This window comes from Schistocerca nitens, chromosome 4 (assembly GCF_023898315.1).
Source record: "Schistocerca nitens isolate TAMUIC-IGC-003100 chromosome 4, iqSchNite1.1, whole genome shotgun sequence".
NCBI lineage: Eukaryota > Metazoa > Arthropoda > Insecta > Orthoptera > Acrididae > Schistocerca > Schistocerca nitens.
Genome location: NC_064617.1, coordinates 297,533,417 through 297,554,749, shown reverse-complemented (window position 1 = coordinate 297,554,749; position 21,333 = coordinate 297,533,417). Strand labels below are relative to the sequence as shown.

The window sequence follows — 21,333 nt, the reverse complement described above, 5'->3', positions numbered from 1 at the left end:
TCCACGAAATATTTTGCAAGGTAGCATGCACCAACTGTTGAGCTTCCTTGGGAGAGTGTATGATGTCCAAGAATTTAAATCAGCAGGTTTTGTATGCTGTCAGCAGTCACATGATAATATCCTGCAAGATGTCCCAGAAGATGCTGTGCTTTTGTGTAGTGACTTAAGTGGTTGTCTAAACAACTGACATTCCTGTATTGGTCGGATTATAATTCTGCACAAAAGGCTACTGCACTCTACTAAACTGACTGTGTTTTATGCAGTTTACAGAGATGGAATTATTGGTCAGTATTTTTTTTAGAAGAGGAGCATGTAACTCTTATGGTCACATCCCAACATTATGCTGTCATGCTTTGAATTTCTCATCGATTCAACCTCAGAATTTAGGATTGGGTAACCATGATGCCTAATTCAAACAAGATGGCGTTACAGCACACACTACTGGGACACCAATGAGACAGCTCAGAGACCTGTTTCCTTGAAAACTGATCCTTTTCCTTGGAGATTTTGCTTGGTGCTAAATTTATCAGACCTAGCACCAAATGATTTTTTCCTTAGGGGTAACCTTAAAGTTAAGGTTTACACACTTTGGCCCAACACTCTTTCTGATCTCAGGAGAGCAGTTCAAGTGGAGGTAGCAGCAGTTTTGCAAGACTTGATATGTTGGGTCATGATAGAGTTCAGGAATCATTCTGAAAAGTGTACAGTTTTCAGTGGACAACACTTATGAGGCATCATGTTCGAAACATTACAAACTGTTGCATATCAAATGTATATCTATGAATAAACAAGTTTTTCTCTGCAATCCTTTCTTATATTATCCTTCCAAATGTGGAAGATTTTCTGTGTTACTAGCAAAAAATCGCTACCAGTAACTCTGTATTCATGATAGGCTGAAACTGAATGTCAGACTAGGGCTTACATTCAAACAACTACATATCAGGAGCAGTGATTTATCAACTGAGTAATCATGTTTACTTTCTAGTCCCACTGACAACTGACATCTGTCATTATAACAGTATGACTATGTTCAGGTCTTTTCTAGAGAACCGTCAACAAGTTGTGTGCATTGGTAGGGAGAAATCAAATTTGGTTAATGTTAGGTACGGAGTGCCTCAAGGGTCAGTGCATGGACCTTTACTGTTTATACTAATGATCAATGACCTGCCCTTATTCATAAATTCTCACACAATATTGTATGCTGATGACACGACGTTTCTACATAAAAGCTCTGATCTAGATACAGTGAAAACACTGACTGAAAATACCCTTGCTCAGTCCTCATTATGGTTCAAAGCTAATGGCTTCTTACTAAATGAAAACAAAACCCAGACACTTTATTTTAGCCCCAAAAAGATTCCTAACTACCAAGAATTAGAAAATGTTAAATTTTTAGTGTTACTATTAACAATAAATTGACACGGGAATCACACATTAAAAATATCTTGGCTAGGCTTTCAAGAACTATTTACCTAATTAGAAATTTAAAAAGACATGTTCGCAATGACTATGTGAGATCAGCATATTTTGCCTTCTTCCAAAGCATAATCTCTTATGGAATCTTACTGTGGGGTAATAGCTGTCATGTAAATGACATTTTACTTTTAAAGAAGAAAGTAATAAGAATAGTAATGGATTCTGATAAAACAACATTGTAAACCTCTGTTTATTAAATTGCAGTGCCTTACAGTAGTAAACTTATTCATCTACATGTTTTATTGTACATTAGAAACAGTATCACTAATTTTGTGTTGAGAAGTGATATTCATAGCCATAATACTAGAAACAGAACATCTGTAGATGTGCCATACCATAGATTATCAAAGTTGCAGAACTCCTACCTAGTTCTTGGACTAAGGATGTTTAAAAGACTGAGTGCTGACTTTAAAGAACTGCCTGTAAATATTTTTGAAGCTAAATTATACAAGCTACTAGTGAACAATTCATTTTACACCACTGATGAATTTTTTGAAGCTGAAAATACTGTATTCTAATTTGTACCTATTTTATGTAAACCAATTTACATTGATATAGTAGTTTATGTAGAAATATATGCTCTTTGTCTATTGCTGTAATCAGTCGAATGACAAATAAAATTATTATTATTATTTCTTTACTTTCTCAGACGTTAAGTCTGGTTGAGAATGGAAAGTGACGCGGACCTTGATCAAGCGTCACTTCCTTTTAACTGTATGGTATGTGTTATATTGCATTTAGGAACTTTCGGGTAATTGAACATGTATCAATAATTACTGATTTCTGTAGTTGTATATATACGTTTGGATGTAGCTCTATTGCATTGATGTACTGGTGGATATTGTGTGGTATGACTCCTGTAGTTGATAGTATAATTGGTATGATGTCAACTTTATCCTGATGCCACATGTCTTTGACTTCCTCAGCCAGTTGGATGTATTTTTCAATTTTTTCTCCTGTTTTCTTTTGTATATTTGTTGTATTGGGTATGGATATTTCGATTAGTTGTGTTAATTTCTTCTTTTTATTGGTGAGTATGATGTCAGGTTTGTTATGTGGCGTTGTTTTATCTGTTATAATGGTTCTGTTCCAGTATAATTTGTATTCATCATCCTCCAGTACATTTTGTGGTGCATACTTGTATGTAGGAACTTGTTGTTTTAAAAGTTTATGTTGTAAGGCAAGCTGTTGATGTATTATTTTTGCGACATTGTCATGTCTTCTGGGGTATTCTGTATTTGCTAGTATTGTACATCCGCTTGTGATGTGATCTACTGTTTCTATTTGTTGTTTACAAAGTCTGCATTTATCTGTTGTGGTATTGGGATCTTTAATAATATGCTTGCTGTAATACCTGGTGTTTATTGTTTGATCCTGTATTGCAATCATGAATCCTTCTGTCTCACTGTATATATTGCCTTTTCTTAGCCATGTGTTGGATGCGTCTTGATCGATGTGTGGCTGTGTTAGATGATACGGGTGCTTGCCATGAAGTGTTTTCTTTTTCCAATTTACTTTCTTCGTATCTGTTGATGTTATGTGGTCTAACGGGTTGTAGAGGTGGTTATGAAATTGTAGTGGTGTAGCCGATGTATTTATATGAGTGATTGCTTTGTGTATTTTGCTAGTTTCTGCTCGTTCTATAAAGAATTTTCTTAAATTGTCTACCTGTCCATAATGTAGGTTTTTTATATCGATAAATCCCCTTCCTCCTTCCTTTCTGCTTAATGTGAATCTTTCTGTTGCTGAATGTATGTGATGTATTCTATATTTATGGCATTGTGATCGTGTAAGTGTATTGAGTGCTTCTAGGTCTGTGTTACTCCATTTCACTACTCCAAATGAGTAGGTCAATATTGGTATGGCATAAGTATTTATAGCTTTGGTCTTGTTTCTTGCTGTCAATTCTGTTTTCAGTATTTTTGTTAGTCTTTGTCTATATTTTTCTTTTAGTTCTTCTTTAATATTTGTATTATCTATTCCTATTTTTTGTCTGTATCCTAGATATTTATAGGCATCCGTTTTTTCCATCGCTTCTATGCAGTCGCTGTGGTTATCCAATATGTAATCTTCTTGTTTAGTGTGTTTTCCCTTGACTATGCTATTTTTCTTACATTTGTCTGTTCCAAACGCCATACTTATATCATTGCTGAATACTTCTGTTATCTTTAGTAATTGGTTGAGTTGTTGATTTGTTGCTGCCAGTAGTTTTAGATCATCCATGTATAGCAAATGTGTGATTTTGTGTGGGTATGTTCCAGCAATATTGTATCCATAATTTGTATTATTTAGCATGTTGGATAGTGGGTTCAGAGCAAGGCAGAACCAGAAAGGACTTAATGAGTCTCCTTGGTATATTCCACGCTTAATCTGTATTGGCTGTGATGTGATATTATCTGAATTTGTTTGGATATTAAGTGTGGTTTTCCAGTTTTTCATTACTATGTTTAGGAACTGTATCAATTTAGGATCTACTTTGTATATTTCCAATATTTGTAGTAACCATGAGTGGGGTACACTATCAAAAGCTTTTTGGTAATCAATGTATGCGTAGTGTAGAGACCTTTGTTTAGTTTTAGCTTGATATGTCACCTCTGCATCTATTATCAGTTGCTCTTTACATCCTCGTGCTCCTTTGCAGCAGCCTTTTTGTTCTTCATTTATAATTTTGTTCTGTGTTGTATGTGTCATTAATTTCTGTGTAATGACTGAAGTTAATATTTTGTAGATTGTTGGTAGGCATGTTATGGGGCGATATTTAGCTGGGTTTGCTGTGTCTGCTTGATCTTTAGGTTTCAGGTAAGTTATTCCATGTGTAAGTGTATCAGGGAATATGTATGGGTCTGCAATGTAACTGTTAAATAATTTAGTTAGATGTGAATGTGTTGAGGTGAACTTCTTTAGCCAGAAATTTGCTATTTTATCATTTCCAGGGGCTTTCCAATTGTGCGTAGAATTAATTGCTCGGGTGACTTCATGTTGCAAAATTATCACTTCAGGCATTTGTGGTATCATCTTGTATGTATCTGTTTCTGCTTGTATCCACCGTGCATGCCTGTTATGTTGTACCGGGTTTGACCATATGCTGCTCCAGAAGTGTTCCATGTCTCTTATGTTTGGTGGATTGTCTATTTTTATGTGTGTGTTATCTATTGTTTGGTAAAATTTCTTTTGGTTTGTGTTGAATGTTTGGTTTTGTTTCCTTCTATTTTCACTTTTTTTGTATCTTCTAAGTCGTTTCGCCAAAGCTTGTAATTTTTGCTTCTTTTCATCTAATTGCTCTATTGCTTCTTGTTGTGAGATTTTACCTAACCTTTTTCGTTTTTTGTCTGATATTTCATTTCTTATAAATTATGTTAACTGTCCGATGTCTTTTCTCAGTATTTCTATTCTGATCTGTAGCCTGTGTTGCCATGCTGGTTTTGTGGGTTTCTTCTGTGTGTTGGTTGGTTCTGATATCTGCCTAGTGTGTATATTTAGTGTAGTGAGTGCTCCTACATAAACCAGTAGTTGTAACTCTTCCATAGTTGTGTATTCATTTATTTTGTTGTGTATGATTGTGTTGATAGTTTTTATTGTTGTTTCGACTTGTGGGCTATTTGGTGGTCTATGCAAGAATGGTCTAATGTCTGTATTTGTGTCTTTGTATTCTATATATGTCAACTGAAATTTTTCTTCTATATCTAACATGTGTGTCACTTCGTGTTCTATTTGTGCTTGTGCTGGTGGCTGTCTTAAAATTTCATTTTCCTCTGATTGTTTAATTGATGCGTGTTGTTCTTTGTTTGTTTGCTCTGGGATGTTTGAGTCCATTACTGTATTTTCTTCTTCTTCTAATTGCACATTATTTTGTTCCAGTATTTGTTGTACTTGTTGTTTGATGTTTTCTAATTCTGACTGGGGTATCCTGTTATTTTTTATTATTACACGAATCTGATCAGCTAGACGTTGTTCTGTTAAAAATTTTAATTCTGGGTATCTGGTAATAAATGTTGTGTATTATTATTATGTTGTTGTGTATTATTATTATTATTATTATTATTATCTATCTCTTACCACTCCAAACTAGAATATCATGATAGCTGAATTGAAAGAACATTGCTGTTGGAAAAGAGTAATCTAGATCTGAGTTATTGTGGCACACAGTTCCAACCAGTCATGAATATTCAGCACAGTAAACAATTATCTCTAAATAAAAGCTTTTAGATGATATTTTTGTAGTATTATATTGCAGTAAAACTAGAGAAGTCATTAAGGAACAAAACTAGTTTAGGAAATAACAGACTGTGACTCTAGGTAAGAAAAGAGCAGTGAGTTATAAACAGATTATCAAGAATGGAAATGAAAATCACTTCATTTTTCTTGAATTACTTTACTCTTTATGATTTAGGACCATACTTTTTGCATCTATAATATACTATAGAAGTTGAATGGTTCAAGAATAAGATCTTGAATGTTATGTGAATTACCAGACATGTCCATGTAGACAGCCACTGAACTGCTGTTGAGAATCTCATCTGATGCTGATCTTCCCACATATTGCCTTGTTTCCAAGTCTTTGCTGAAAGTTGGGGAAAAATATAACACTGCAATAGCTGACCCATCTCTCACTAGCTGCAAAGCACTGTCAAGGTCCCGGTAATATTTCTGTATGTCAAAAGACCAAAAACAGTTAATTATTATTTGTAATGAACCAATTTGATTCATACAAATTTTCAGTATAGTCAAAGTACGATGTACAAATTACACAAATCATAATATGATACAACAAATACCAGTTTGAAAAAAGTAAGGAACCATTGGGTTTGACGTGCCATTATTTGAAACATTGTGCTTCATTTCTTTTAATTAGTTACTGAAGGAAAAGAATGTCAGCAGACCCTGTTGATAGAACAGCAGTGCCAATAGTGTCAGCTGAAGAGAAAGAAATAAATAATGGATATCCAAAATCACACAACTTTGGGGGGGGGGGGGGAATAAAGATGTTTATTCTGAGAAATAAATGGCACAGAATTAGAATATTGTAAGCCAATGTAATGAGAGTAATGTTTATTTGCATGAAATTAAAATAGATACATTAGTTTGTAAAATGTAGACATCTCTGACTGATATCTTCTTTCTTCTTTGGTATATCTGTCTTGTGACAGGTTTCAACTGTAGGCTCTCTGTCTTGTCCTGTTCTGAGAATCTTCGTCATTTGTTTGTATTTTTGTCCTCTTCTAATGTCATCCATCATTCCATTTCTCTTACTACCTCTTCCCCTCATCCGTTCCACTTTTCCCTCACAATTCTTTGTTGTAAACAATCCTTGTGCATTGTATGTCCCACCCAAGGTTTTTCCCCCTTCTGATTACTGCCAACAATCTTCTTTCATCTCCTATTTTCTTCATTATTTCTTGATTCTTAAGTCTGTCAGTCCATTTCACCTTAAGCATTTGAGGGAATATGGTATAGTTGTAGGTAAACAACTAGATTTCTCTCATATACAGATTTATTCACACTTAGCTTCTACACAGATACAAGTCTGGAGGAACATCCTGCCCCAAAGCCATCTCCTCAAAGATAGCACACTTGCGCACAGAACAAATATCGATATTTATGGTGCTCTACGCCACATAGCCCCCCCCCCCCCCCCCCGCACAGTATAGAGTCTGTCCCTGTGAATGGGGGGGGGGATGAGAAGTTAGGAAGGTAACGCACAGTTCTTCCGCGTCAGGCGGAAGCGGCTGACTGGTAGGAGACCGGGGGGTGAAACCCGGTACGTCGACGGTGAAGTCAGCAAGCGACGCCGGTGGCTGAAGACGACGTTCCGTCCTGGAGTGGAGGTGTAGCACTTCATCAGCCGGCAGGCAGAGAATCACCTTGCCAGTAGGCCTAACAAAGGCACGCAAATTGCCACATGCAGCACTTCTGCTCAATTTAAAGTGGCGCACCACACGAGATTCTGCACTTCCTCCCTCAATATTGTCACACGCGAGTACCACACACACCGTATCGCCATCTACGACAACAGATAATTTATGTATGTCATCAGGGTGCACATGTGTTGTGAATTCTTGGATGGCACCTGTACGAGCAATGGTGGGGAGGCAGGGAGGTGTGGGAAAGCCATGGCAGGGGGAAGCATCTGCTAAGAGGGGGGTGGCAGGTGCACTGGACTGCGCAGGAGACAACCTCGGGCGATCAGCTGACAGACGAGGGAGCGTGACCGAAGGCAACGAGGAGCCAGCGTGGATTGAACGGCGTGACAAAGAGCTGTCACACGAAGATGGTAACACAATGGTAGAAACCGAGTGGTTGGCAGTTCGACTGCGAGAGCTGTGAGGAGTGAAGCCCCGAAAAGATTGGCCAGTCGAATTAGATGAACGCGGAGAAGGAGCAGTGCTCGGCAGAGAAGTACGCTGTGGAGAATCAATACACAAATGCATGGTGTGGGAGGATGGATGGCCTCCTTCTTATTTCTTATGTACAGTTTGTATTCCCTGCCATTAAACATTCTAGGCACAGAAAGGATTTTACTTGTTCTATTTTTATCTAGGAATATGTTACTTCTTCCCTACTCTCATCACTTATTCCTTTTCTATGTTTATCTTCATTCCATACTCCTTTCCCCTTCTTGCAATACTCTTCAACATCTTCTGTAGCTCCTCTTATCATTTCACAAGCACAGCTTGATCAACTGCACATTGTATAGTCTTTATACTTTCTCCTTCATTTACAGTGTCTCTTGCAACCTCTGTGATCTTACCTGTAAGTTCTTCTCCACATATACTCAAGAACTTCAGTGACAGTGAACACCCATGCCTTATAACCCCTCCAATGCTCAGCTCTTCTGTCACTTTTTTGTCTTGTATACGTTTCCTTTATTAACCTTTTATTTTTCCAGTATATTCCCACATCTTTTGAAATTACCAGCAGTGTACTCCAGTTGACTCTTATGAAAAGTCTTCTCCCAGTTGATAAAACAAATGTACACCTCCTTGTTCATTTCTGTCATTCTTTCTCCAATCATCCTCATACAACCTACAGCATGAAACTTCCTGGCATATTAAAACAATGTGCTGGACTGAGACTTGAACTCAGGATCTTTGCCTCTGGAGACAAGTACTCCACTAACTGAGCTACCCAAGCATGACACACAACCCATCCTCACAGCTTTACTTCCACCAGTACCTCATCTCCTACCTTCCAAGGAAAAGGTCCCGAGTTCAAGTCTTGGTTTGGTACACAATTTTAATTTGACGCGAAGTTTCATATCAGTGCATACTATGGTGTACAGTGAAAATTTCATTCTGAAACTATCCCCCAGGCTGTGGCTAAGCCATGTCTCTGCAATATCCTTTCTTCTAGAAGTGCTAGTCTCACAAATTTCACAGGAACTTCTATGAAGTTTGGAAGGTAGGAGATAAGGTACTGGCAGAAGTAAACCCGTGGGGATAGGTTGTGAGTCATTCTTGGGTAGCTCAGTTGGTAGAGCAGTTGCATGCTTAAGGCAAAGGTCCTGAGTCTGGCATACAGTTTTAATCTGCCAGGAAGTTTCATATCAGTGCTGCTGAGTGAAAATTCCATTCTGGAACCTATAGCATCCCTTGTTCCTTTACCCTTTCTGAATCCATACTGGTCTTACCCAGTATTTTCCTCAGTTTTATTTTCAATTCTCCTTAGCATTACTCTCATCATTACAATTTTTAAGTAAAGGTATTAGAATGGTCTTAAGAAAATCTTGAGGCAAAATTCCTGTGTCATAAATTCTGTTTACTATCAGTCAGTCAGTCTGGCTATTGAATATGGACCTAAGACTTTCATTGCCTCAGAAGGTATTCTTTTCCTGGACCTCCTGAATTGCTTTCTCCAATTCCCATTTCGTTATCTTAGGACCTTGGTCTTCTTCATTTTGTTCCCCTTTGTCTTCCAAAAGCTCTCAGCCTTTGCACCATGTAAGTATTCCATATGATCCATCCACACTTCCTTCTCCTCTTCTGTACATACTGTCTTCTTCCTATGTTTAGTAAACATTCCTTGTTTGCGTATTTTCCTTACTTCTCTGCTTGTTAAGAATGTCACTGTTTTATACATTTCTTCCAATTTTCCTTTTTTCCAATTCTTCTCTTTCCCCACACTGCTTCCATAGCCAATCCTCTGTAGCCTTAACTTTCATAGTTCACTGTTCATTTTTACATACTGCCTTCTGCCAAATTATCATTTTTTCTTTTGCTGCATTCATCCATTTCATCCAACAACTTCTTGTTATCCACTCTTTTTTAATTCTTATTCTGTTCGCTTCTCCAATTTCTATCTTAAATCGTTCCAACATTGTATGTATAATGGTATTACACTTTTCAGTGGCTTCTGCACTTCCCCATATGCCTTCTAATTTTATTTTCAACACAGTGACTGTACTCTTTCTCAAAGTTCTCATTTTTCCATTTCTCAACATCCCATTTCATCATCTGATGCCTTTTCTTAATATGCTTTAATCTTGTCCTAATATCTGTTATGAAGAAATTATAATCTACATCAGCATCTGCACATGGAAAGGCTTTTCCCAGCTTCATACAGTTTCTGAATCTCTTATTGGTTATAACAAAGTCTATTTGATGTCTAGCAATATCACTTGGAACTTTCCATGGGTACAGTCTTCTTTGATGTTGCTTCAACCAACTATTCACACATAAAAGAGGAATCAAATGCTCAAAACTTGTAAATAAAAACTATATTCAGATAGTACATGAACTACAGTGCCAATGAAGGTTTTAAATACATGTTTCTCTCACAAGCCTTCTTGTGTCTGCATCTAATTCAGTTCACAGGGTGTCCACTTTAAGAAAAATATCTCTTCTATTCAAGTAATGATTCAGAGGATTTAGATACATCTCCTTATATTAATGCTGATGCCAGCATGCATTTTAATGAAAGTAATGATGTTTTCCAAACAGCCTAAGTTATGTTATCCAGAAACTTACATGAGACAACACGATAGAGAACAAAGAAATAGAATGTGTACCAAAAACAAAATTTCTTGGCATGACATTGATTATCAGTTAAAGTGGGATGAATATACCAGCAAGATAGTGGGAATTTTGTCAGCATGCTTTGATATTAGAATTTTAATCCCAACATGTAGCAATACCTGCCTCTGAACATCATATTTTTCACACATTCATTTAATGCTAAGCTACGGCATTTTTGTTTTGGGAACAAATCCTCAGATTATAAGTAAAAACACACACACACACACACACACACACACACACACACACACACACACACACACACACACACACACACACACACACAAAAAAAAAACCCATCCTGACTCTTCCTTTTAGTTACATTTCCAAAGCAGCATGTTGTTAGAAAACATATTAAAGCATATGCTATATACAGCTCTGTTTACAACCATAATACTAGAATTAGACAAGCTATTCACATTCCAAGAATAAACAGGAGTGAAAGCTTGAAGAATATGTCCTACCAAAGGATTCAACTGTATGTACAACAATTTGCCACAGTACTTTCAATATACAACATCACTTGTACCAGAAATTTTGTGTTAATCAAATGTCATATGTCTGTATTGAGAAGGAATCATATATTGTCTGCCAAACTAATAATTGCTTTTATGGTAACTTATGCAATGTAAATTTATGCTTATTTCTATGTACATACCTTGCAAACTACCGTGATGGGCATAGTGGAGGGTACTTAGCATTATGCTGCATGTTAGAGTTTCTTCCTGCCCTGTTCTCATATTAAGTGCAGGAATAATGAGTGCTTGAATGCCTCTGTGTATGTTTTAATTGTGTAATCTAGTCTTTATGGTTCCTTTGATAGTGGCACATAGCTGACTGCAGTATATCATAGATTTTTCAATTAATACTTTGCAAGTTGGTATCTGTGGGATAATTATTCTACATGTTCTTTATATTCACTGTTTAGATAATTTTCAGAATGTTCAGAGTGCTAAGAAATTATACGAATTTCATTGGTCAGTGTGGCTTACAGGAATACTAGAAAGTATCTATTCTATGCTTGTATCTGAATAAGAAATAAGGCAAATATAATGTTGGTTTGCAATTCTTTCAAATCATACTGGCAATTTTCAAAATTGATGCTACTGCAAAATCAGATTACTAATGTCTTATGATAATTAGCAGGATCAGCTTTATTACTACTTAACAAATGTTTGTTTTCTCCATGTGACTGATTTGAAACAGGTAGAACCAACAGAGATAAGGTGAAAATTTATATGCAGAGAGAACATTAACATTTTCCATTTTCCATAGCAGACAGCATACCCATGTGTGTCAAATAGGTGTGGATTATTTGTCATTGTTAGACCTGTTTGTTGTTACTATAGTAATTACAACAGTATAACTACAGAGTTAACAATTATTTTTAGATTAACTTAGGACTTACTTTTGTTGCAAGAGTGTTGTCAATTCTCTGTACAAACAGACAGCTGATATGAGATAATTCACAAATATAATCATCATTCATATGTGCTGTCCAAGGTTCCATTTTTTCACAGCTTGTTAAATTACCAAGTTCCTCATTCACTACAACCACTGTTAAACCTTTTGGATCTCTCCCCACAGCTAAGAAGAACAGTGAAATCTGCAAGACTGGAAATACCACAATAAACAGCACCCACCTGAAAAGAAGATAATCCAATTAACTCCGAATTTATACCATGAAAGCCAGTTTTCAAATCCAGTTCTAGCCTCCATGTTACCTTCATGTGTCTCTTCTCTTGTTATTGATGGGTATTACATCATACTATACTAAAATATGATTTAATCAGTGAATACTTCTACTAATTAAATGTATGACCATTCTTTTCTTTATATAACATTATTTAAACACAACTGCAGTAGCAACCTCCAGCCAGCTCGGTCATGTAAGAGGGGGGTGGGGGGGTGGGGGTGGGGTGGGGGTGGGGGTGGGGGAACACTGTTTTCCTCCTGTTGGTATTAAACTGCTGGAAACAGAATAGTTTTAGCTTTCCCCTAAATTAGTGCTCTGTGAGTTACACTGCATAGGTTTGTTCAATGTTTTGTGTGATATCTACGATGAGCACTCTATTCTCATATGATTTATCTAACAACAAATTACTCTCAGATTCAGACTGAGACATACAAACAATGTCTTTCAGTTCTATTATTTACCTTGAGGATATGCTGGATAAGGTGATGAGAATGTACTCTTTCATTAATTCACTGTGTTCTATAGGTCCTATCATGAAGTAGATTTTACAAGCATGTGGAATGAATCAAGATGTACATTAATAAAGAGAAGCAACTGTTTTTAACTAATTTGGTTCACCATATTAATACTTAGATATCACTAAAGTTCTGTTTACTATTTGAAATACAAATTCTAAAAAATCTTGGTTGTAACAAGAAGCTGCTTAATATTACATGACTATAGCAAGATTTAGGAATAGGTGTTGTTTATAGAGAAGAATGTTACTTGTAACACTGTCTGTAGGCATATTAAAACTTTGAATGCAGAAAACTATTTAATGTTTACAATAGCTAACTAATAAAATAAAAGTTATAAGAACTAATTCCTTTGTGATGAGTCTGTTGTATTAAATTTTTCTTGCCACACATGTTATGTTAATACTCTATTAAAAACCAAGAATTTGACAATATCCACCATTGCTTTCATCAACATCAACTGTCAAAGCAGTATCAGAATCACAGTCCTAAGTGTTTACAAAATTCCCTGTGGATGTGGAAGTGGCGAAGTGAGACAGTCAATTCAAAGTGTTTCCCAGCATTATATTTGACTTAGGAAGCACATCATGTACAGAAATCTAGGAAAATCTGCTGTCTGATGAACACAGTCTTACAAATAAACACAAGATCTTGTTTGAGCAGACACAGATTCTAGACCATGCTTCCAACCACTAATGGTCAGTCATCAAAGAAACTGTGGAAATTAGAATATATACTAACAACTTTAATGGAGATGCAGATGATGCATTGTATGGAAACAGGCACTTGAAACCAGGGACTGCATAGAAGTGTGACCACATATTACACATTGTGATGAAAAGAAAGACACAGTGAGTGACATTTAATTGTTGGTACCAGTATAATCTCTTGTTGCACTGGCCACTACTACGTGATTTACATTTGTGTTATTCTATTATCTCTTTAATAATCAACCATTTCCCTGATGAAGGCTACGGTGCACATTGTTAAAAGCTCAGATTTTCACAAATAATCATAATAAGAATAGTGCTTGATTTTATTTTGAATTTACAGATATTTTCAATTTGTTGCTTTATGCTTGCTTGTAACATCTTAAAAACTTCCAAACTGAAATAAAAAAACCACACTTTGAATCTTAGACAAAGAGGCAAAATTTACATGAAAACTGTTGGCCTTGAATTGTGTCAGTGTAAATCACAGTTCATTTAAACAGACTTTTTGTTATTACCAATGGAAGAAATAAAGGTGAACACTCAGTACAAAGAGCCACCATTAAAGTGTTAACATCCTATGCAATGAGTATACAAAGTCATACATATTTCAACTGATATCCACAAAATGTGTGGTTATTCACTGTACACTTAGTTCCTCTTGCATAAAATTGCTGCTTTGTTCCAGAAGATAAATCCATGAGACAATGGAATGTACAATTGCACAGAATAACGTAGGGAAGATATTTTCAAGTTAGGACAATGATAGATATTTGTAATTGCTAAAATAAATTTCTTGATTAATTTGACTTGAGTTAAGCTTTTTATTCAACTGATCTCCAAGGAATGAACATACAGTGTTTCAGTTACTATACAGCCATTAATGGATATTTCTGATAGCAGTAGAAAAGTCAATTCCAGTTAACACTATGTTCATATACAGGGTGCCCCAGAAATGTTGTGATAGACTTCAAGGTGTTTTAGAGGGTGTCTTAAGGAACATATTGAGGATAAGACGAACCAGTGCCACCAAGGCAACAGAACATTGAATTCATGGGAGACAAGGTCTGTCTATGCAGTATCTAGCTCCATCTTATCAACTGGTGATTATGACAATCACTGATATAACAAACAACATTTTGAGACATTCTGACTACTGTCCAACAGCATACAAAATCAGATTTGCTGCCAAAGGGGTGGCCTAATGGCAGGTGCCACTGCCTGTAACTTCAACACTCTGTAGTGTCATTGAATGACATTACTTGGAACTCCTCAAAATTAGCCACATATCTGGGATATCCTGTAGAACAGGAACAAAATGAATGAATGAATGATTTAGCTAATCATATTAAGAAGTACATCCAGATTTTCCATTGTTTGATTTAGTTACTTAAGTAGTTAAACATTTTATGTAGATGAGAAATGGGAGTGGACCCAATATCATGTCATGTGGTACTGCATATTTTATGTTTCCAAATTCTGAGTTTAATTTTACTCATTTGGTACAGATTGTTAGTGATTACTGGCCAGTTCTGTTACAATGGTAAAACTGCTTCTATGAATGAGGAAAATGGAATTAATTTGTTTTATGAAGTAAGAAACTGCATAAATCTTTTTTACCAATATATTACTGCTGCAGTACTGTTAAAAATGACAAGTATAATAATAATGTAATTGGATAGGTAAAAAATCTACTCACTATGTACTGGTGGGTGAACACATATGTAAAAGGTATTACAGTTTTCAATCTTTCAGTGCCAGTGACTCATTCTTTTGCCAGAAGGGTTGAAGAGGAAGAAAGAGGGGTGAAGGAAAAGGAATGGTGAGGTTTAGGAAGAGGGGTAGAGTTCAGAAAAGTCACCCAGCACACCATGTCAGGGAAGACTTACTAGATGGGATGAGAAGGAAAGGCTAGTTGTTGTGGACTGCACTGAATGAGATTTGAAAAGCTGAGAGCTTAAAGGTGGAAGATAAGGTAATATGCAAGAAATATCATACATGTTAAAACAGGCTCGTAGTCTGGCTGCAGCTGTCAAAGACTATGGTCATGTGTGTGTGAACTGCATTTGTGTGTATGTGTGTGTAGAACACTAAATGGGAGTTAAGAAAGAAATAGTTACCACGAATAAATGCTTTAACCAAATAAATTAACATAAATTTGTACAGGTAGGTGACAAGAACCAAGGGCATGTTATGAAAGTTCCTACCTGTGGTGTTCTGAGAAACAAGTGTCTGGGTGAAGAATTCAGATGGCCTATGCGAAACGGGTACAGAGGTCACGACTGTCATGTTGTAGAGAATGCTGTGCAACAGGATTTGTGTGCTGCCAGTATACACCCTATGCCTATGCCCACTACTCCTAACTGGTGACTTCATGACAGTCATGCCGAAGGAGAAGCCCAAACAGTGTTTACATAAAAGCTAGTGTATGACACATGTTGTTTCGTAGGTGACTCTCCCTTAGGTAGTATATGTTTTGCCAGTTACAGGACTGGTATAGGTAGTGACAGGAGGGCACATAGGGTAAGTCTTGCAGTGTGGATGGACACAGGGGTGGGAGCCATAGGATAGGGAGATGGGTGCAGGAGCGTAGGGCTAACAAGGATATTGCAGAGATTGGGAAGGCAATGAAAAGCTATTCTAGGTGTAGAGGGCAAAATCTAAGACAGAGTGGAACTCATTTCAGGGCATGATTTTAGGAAGCCATAGCCTTGTTGAAGTAGCTGATTAATACATTCAGGACCAAGACTTCCTAAAACCATGTCCTGAAATGAAGTCCATTCTGTGTGAGATTTTGCCCACCACACCTAGAATAGCTTTTTGTCTTTCTCCCAATCTCCATAATATCCTTTTCAAACCCTACACTCCGTGTATACCCATCTCCCTGCCCTATGGCTCCTACCACTGTGACCAGCCCTGCTGCAAGACTTGCCCCAAGCACCCTCCAGCCCTGTAACTGGCAAAACATATACTATCAAAAGGAGACCCATCTGTGAAATGATAAATGTCATATACCAGCTGTTAAGTAAACACTGTTTGCCCTTTTACATCTACAAGACTACCATCAAGTTATCAGTTAGGATGAATGGGCATGGGCAGAGTGTGTATACTGGCACCACGGAATATCCTAATGTAGAGCTTGCTTTACAATGTGATATTCGTGACCTCAGTGCCAGTTTCACCACACGTGCCATCTTGATTCTTCCCCCAGACAGCAGTATCTCAGAACTCCACAGGTGTAAAGCTGTGCTACAACATTGTCTTTCATTTTCTGACCTGTCTATTTTTCACTGTCTCCCTCCTAACTCTATTGTATACAATGCCCTTCACTTTTTGCTCTTATTAACTTGAATCTATGTTCTGCATATTATCCATATTCTTGCTTTAAGCTCTCAGGTTTTCAAATATTGTCCAGTGCAGTCCCCAACATTTAGTCTTCCCCTCTCATCTTGTCACATAAGTCTCCCTTGACCTGGGGTTCTGAGTGACTTTTTCAAACTCTACCCCTTTTCCTAAACGTCATGAGTCATTTTCCTTCAACCTTCTTCCTTCCCCATCAACTCTGCCAGAAAAGAGAGTCACTGGCTCCAAAAGCTTGCAAACTGTAATAACTTTTATATTTGTCTTCTCCTAATGCCACTTGGTGAGTAGAATTTTATCCATCCAATTGAATTATATTTTCAAGAACTGAATATTTTCACTGAATATAATATTAACATTTACAGCAATAATAACAATAATAATAAAGTCTTTCCAGAATGAATTTCTCACTAATCAGTTTAGTGTGTTGTGTTTGCCAACATCCTGAAGGATTAAAAGTGTTTGCTGGGCTAGACTCATACCCAGAACATTGCCTTTTATAGGCAGTGATCTTACCAACAGAGCTCCCCTGGCACTACTTGGAGCTCACCCTCACAGCTACACTTCTGCCAGTAAGGGCATTGTCTGCAAAAGGCAAAGTCCCAGTTCAAATACTCTTTTGGAAATTTTAATCTGCCAGGAAGTTTCAGCAAAAAATTTTCTATCCTTATGCACTATACATGCTAGCTGCAAAATTCTTTCATGCTGATGGTAGCTTATCAGATATATGTAATGTATGCACCTTACCCAGGATTTCTAAGAACAAGTAAAAGATTCTTATATATGAGAGCCTTCATTCTCAACATTGATGAACGCAATGCCTTAGTATGAGGCTCCTTGTTCTTGACTGGTTCCTGAAACAGATGTTGATAAGATGGTAAGTAAGAGACCGAAAGATGGTAACTCAAGAAACAAAGATTTTGACAGTCGTAAGGAAAAATACACAATTTTGAGGCATGAATATTTGAGATATACTGTATAAGATAAATCTTCTTGATAGGCTGGAAATAAATGATAAAAGATTGGATGAATTATTTGTTTCTGAAAAGATATAGACATCCATTAACTACAAGGGACCCTTTCATATTTGCTCTTAACTGTTAGTGTATAATTTTGAATTATGAGTATGATACTAATAATACATTAAATTCATTATGGCCACAGGACAGAGATATGAAAACAGATATTACTTAATTCATCAAAAGTTGCAATATGATTCATCTAAATCATGGTAATCTTATTCATTCATACCTTATCAATCCAAAAAGTTTTGAAAGTGGGTTACTAAAAAATAAAGGAAGATTAAGATGGTGATTTTAGTGCTTCAGGTATTGTACATAGTCTCTCCCACTAGAGTACAAAGCACAGAACATTCATAAAACCATGCAAAACTGTCAAAAACGTCCTTGTTTGGAATAATGTTCAGCTCGCAAATCACATTGACTTGGAACAGTGGTTAGTCATAAAAGTGTTGACCTTTCATGTGAATCTTTGCAATTTGTCATTTTGTCATGTGTTCATATTAATAACACCAAGACTTGTCACCCATGGTGATTTTTTTCACAAAAGAAGTGTCCATATTTTACCTTTATCAAGATACAGCAGACATCCAAACAGTTGTTTAGGAATGGCATCACTGGTCTTGGCAAGGTCTTAGTGGTGACAGTTTGCCATTACCTTCCTCAGGCCTGCTACAAAGTGTCAACCATATAGCTGTGTTGTGTGGATGATTATGATGATAGCTTGTACACTGTAGTGTTGGGTTCGTGTTGTTGGGTGAAAAGAAGGGAGAGGTTAAAAGCTGGTGCTGGTACATAGCCTACTTCTCTCAAACACCAGTTCCCATCTGATTGATGGATCATTATCAGAGTGTCACATGCTCTCACTCCATGAGACACTGCAGAGAGGTTTGTAATTTAATCAAGGATATTGGTTAAATATCAAGAACTGTACACCACCACCTCTCCTCCTCATGTTAACCAAACACTGGCAGTTTTTCACCACTAGGATCGAAACCAATGCCAAGGCTGAATGAGTTTTCTCTGTGGCACTACAGGACATTTTAGGCAGTATTGCATAAAGGAAACAAAAAAATTTGAAAGTGAGTAAATAACAGTGTCACAAGAGTAAAGTGTGGGGAGAGGGGTATAAGTTCTTTCCCTCTCCCTTGTGGTATTGGGGCCACATTTCTGCAGCAGCAACTTGTGACCACATTTACATGATGTGAGATTTACAATGAGACAGTTTGTGGTGTTCTACATACAAGTGGTTCAGTTACTGTCAAGTTAAAGTTGGTTCTGCATCCCACCCGGCAATGTATGGATGGCCAAAATTGGATCAAGATTATAGGCCTTATGTTACCATTAATTTGAGTTTGTTGCACTCAAGCTGCTGGGTTTGCATGTATGTAAAACTAAGGATTACAGTTTATATGGTAAATTAAGTTGGGGGTAGCAGAACGACTTTCGACCAAACTGATCTTTGGGTCAATTGTAATTGGGAGGATAGGACTGATTCCTACCTGGAGATGGTGCCGTTTCATTATTCAGCTTCATAAGGATAGGTATTTCTCAGTCTGCCAACACTATGAGCTCGCTATAGCTGCTCTGCAACAGGTGTTCAGTTGGAACACTTTCTGCCAAGCTGTAGATAACTGGTAAAAAAATTATTGAGGAATTTAAGGATGTTCTAATGGACAAGTTGGGGCTTACCAACCTGACTAAGTATCAAACTGAGTTGACTTATCAGTGCCAGTGAAATTACCTCCATATCATTAATCCGTCCTGTATGAAGGAGTTAAAAGGATTAATGGAAGAAATTAAGAGCAACACATCATTCAGCCATTTAAGTCACCATATCCTGCCTCCATTTCTTTAGTGTCAAAACCATTAGATAAATCCAGAAAAGTATTACATTACAGATACCTAAATAAGAATAGTCCTCCAGTTCATACCACTGCTGGATTTGCATACGTTTTTTGGGTTGTTCGCAAACACCCAGGTATTCAGAACCTTAGGCCTCAACCAGGCATACTATCAGATTCCTTTAGATGAGGGGTCAAAGAACGTTATAGGATTCACTGCTGGTTGGAAACCTTCTGAAATTAATCGGGTAGCTTTTGGCCTCACAAGGGGTGTGGAGTCTTACCTTAGCTATTAGATGTGCTGTTTGCTGTGTGTTAATGATACCTTGACAATTTAGCGATTTTTAGGAAAAGTTGAGAGGAGAATATTCAGCATCTACAGAAAGCATTCATGTGCCTTAGGAAGGCAGAGTTAATTGTTTAGCTGGGCAAGGTGAAAGTTGGGTTTCCAGAAATGTCAATCTTGGGACATATTATATTTCCTGGAGAAGTGCAGGTTTTTCTGTATCAGTCAGAGAATGTCCTCCACCCAGGAATGTGAAAGATATATCTAGATTTATGAGGATGGTAAATTTCTTCAGTAAGTTTGTCCTGAATTCTGCACTCATTGAGTTGTGAAAGAGAGGGTGTAAGTTTGAATGGGGAGAATCACCAACATGTGGCATTTGAAAAAGACTTAAGGAGGCCCTGGCCGGCGCAATATGGTTAGCTATCCCCAACTCGAAAAGATCATTCATTGTGTAAACTCAAGCTTCTGTGGCAGAAATAATGGCTGTTATTCTTAAAGAGTAACCAGTGGGTACAAATGCCTTGTTTGGACTTGGCGTTCATAGACACTATAAGAAATGTCCTATTCCTATGATCAAACTTAGACTCTGTGAACTTCCTACTGGTGGGATGCAGTGTTAAGCTTACAGATGGATCTGTCAATCAGTGGCACTTATTTTTATGCTGTCAAGCAGTGGTGCTTGTTTTTTGTGCGGACAGTTTTCCACTTTACATGTTGTTCATGTACAATGTTTAGAACATACAGAGGCTTTGTTCTTCATGACTGGTGTAATGTCAGTTAAATCATTTGTTCCCTTGTTATCATGGACACAAGAGTATTTAATGATTTTTGTTTTACTATCTGAGTCATTTGTTATGATGAAACATAAATAACTGCTAAATATTTCTCTTTATTACATGAAAACTTTCAGTACTTCATGACCGTAGACTTAATATAATACATATTAAGTACAATATATGATAACATAATTGGAGTAGTATGACAGGAACTAATCAGAATAGTTTATATCTGTGCTCAAAATATAAAGGATTATGAAAGATGATAGTTATCATGCCTTGTGTGACTTTTATCCTAATGTCTTGGTTAACTTTATGACAAATCTTTGATTAGTCCTCCTATACTCCTACTGCACTTCATGGATAAGAGAACCATGTTTCTGTCAGCTGTAATTTCTTTGCTCTTTCTATATGCATTTTCTGCTATTGCTTTAAAGCTTTCTACTTTTATTTCATTCTGTTTTGGGAATTTTCGTAGGAGCTATACAAATACTTATAGATATTACTTAAATAAATGCCAATAGACAAATAATTTATTGTCCAAAGTGTAGAGATCACTTTTTCTAAACTAATATAAAATTCTGGCCAAAAAATTAGTTTTCAACCTAAGATTTCTCTCTGCTAGTCAACAGCACAA

At 36.8% G+C, this 21,333-nt stretch overlaps 1 protein-coding gene across 1 annotated transcript in view; it reads right to left on the bottom strand.

The window, feature by feature from the left end:
• Positions 1-21,333, bottom strand: part of LOC126253311 (ABC transporter G family member 23-like) — a 591,420-nt gene that overhangs the window by 70,799 nt on the left and 499,288 nt on the right. The window contains exons 11-13 of the mRNA XM_049954545.1: positions 17,516-17,622; positions 11,896-12,130; positions 5,946-6,123 (exon numbers count right to left, since the gene is read on the bottom strand). Coding sequence (XP_049810502.1) covers positions 5,946-6,123; positions 11,896-12,130; positions 17,516-17,622 — 520 coding nt within the window. The remainder of the gene's footprint in view (positions 1-5,945; positions 6,124-11,895; positions 12,131-17,515; positions 17,623-21,333) is intronic.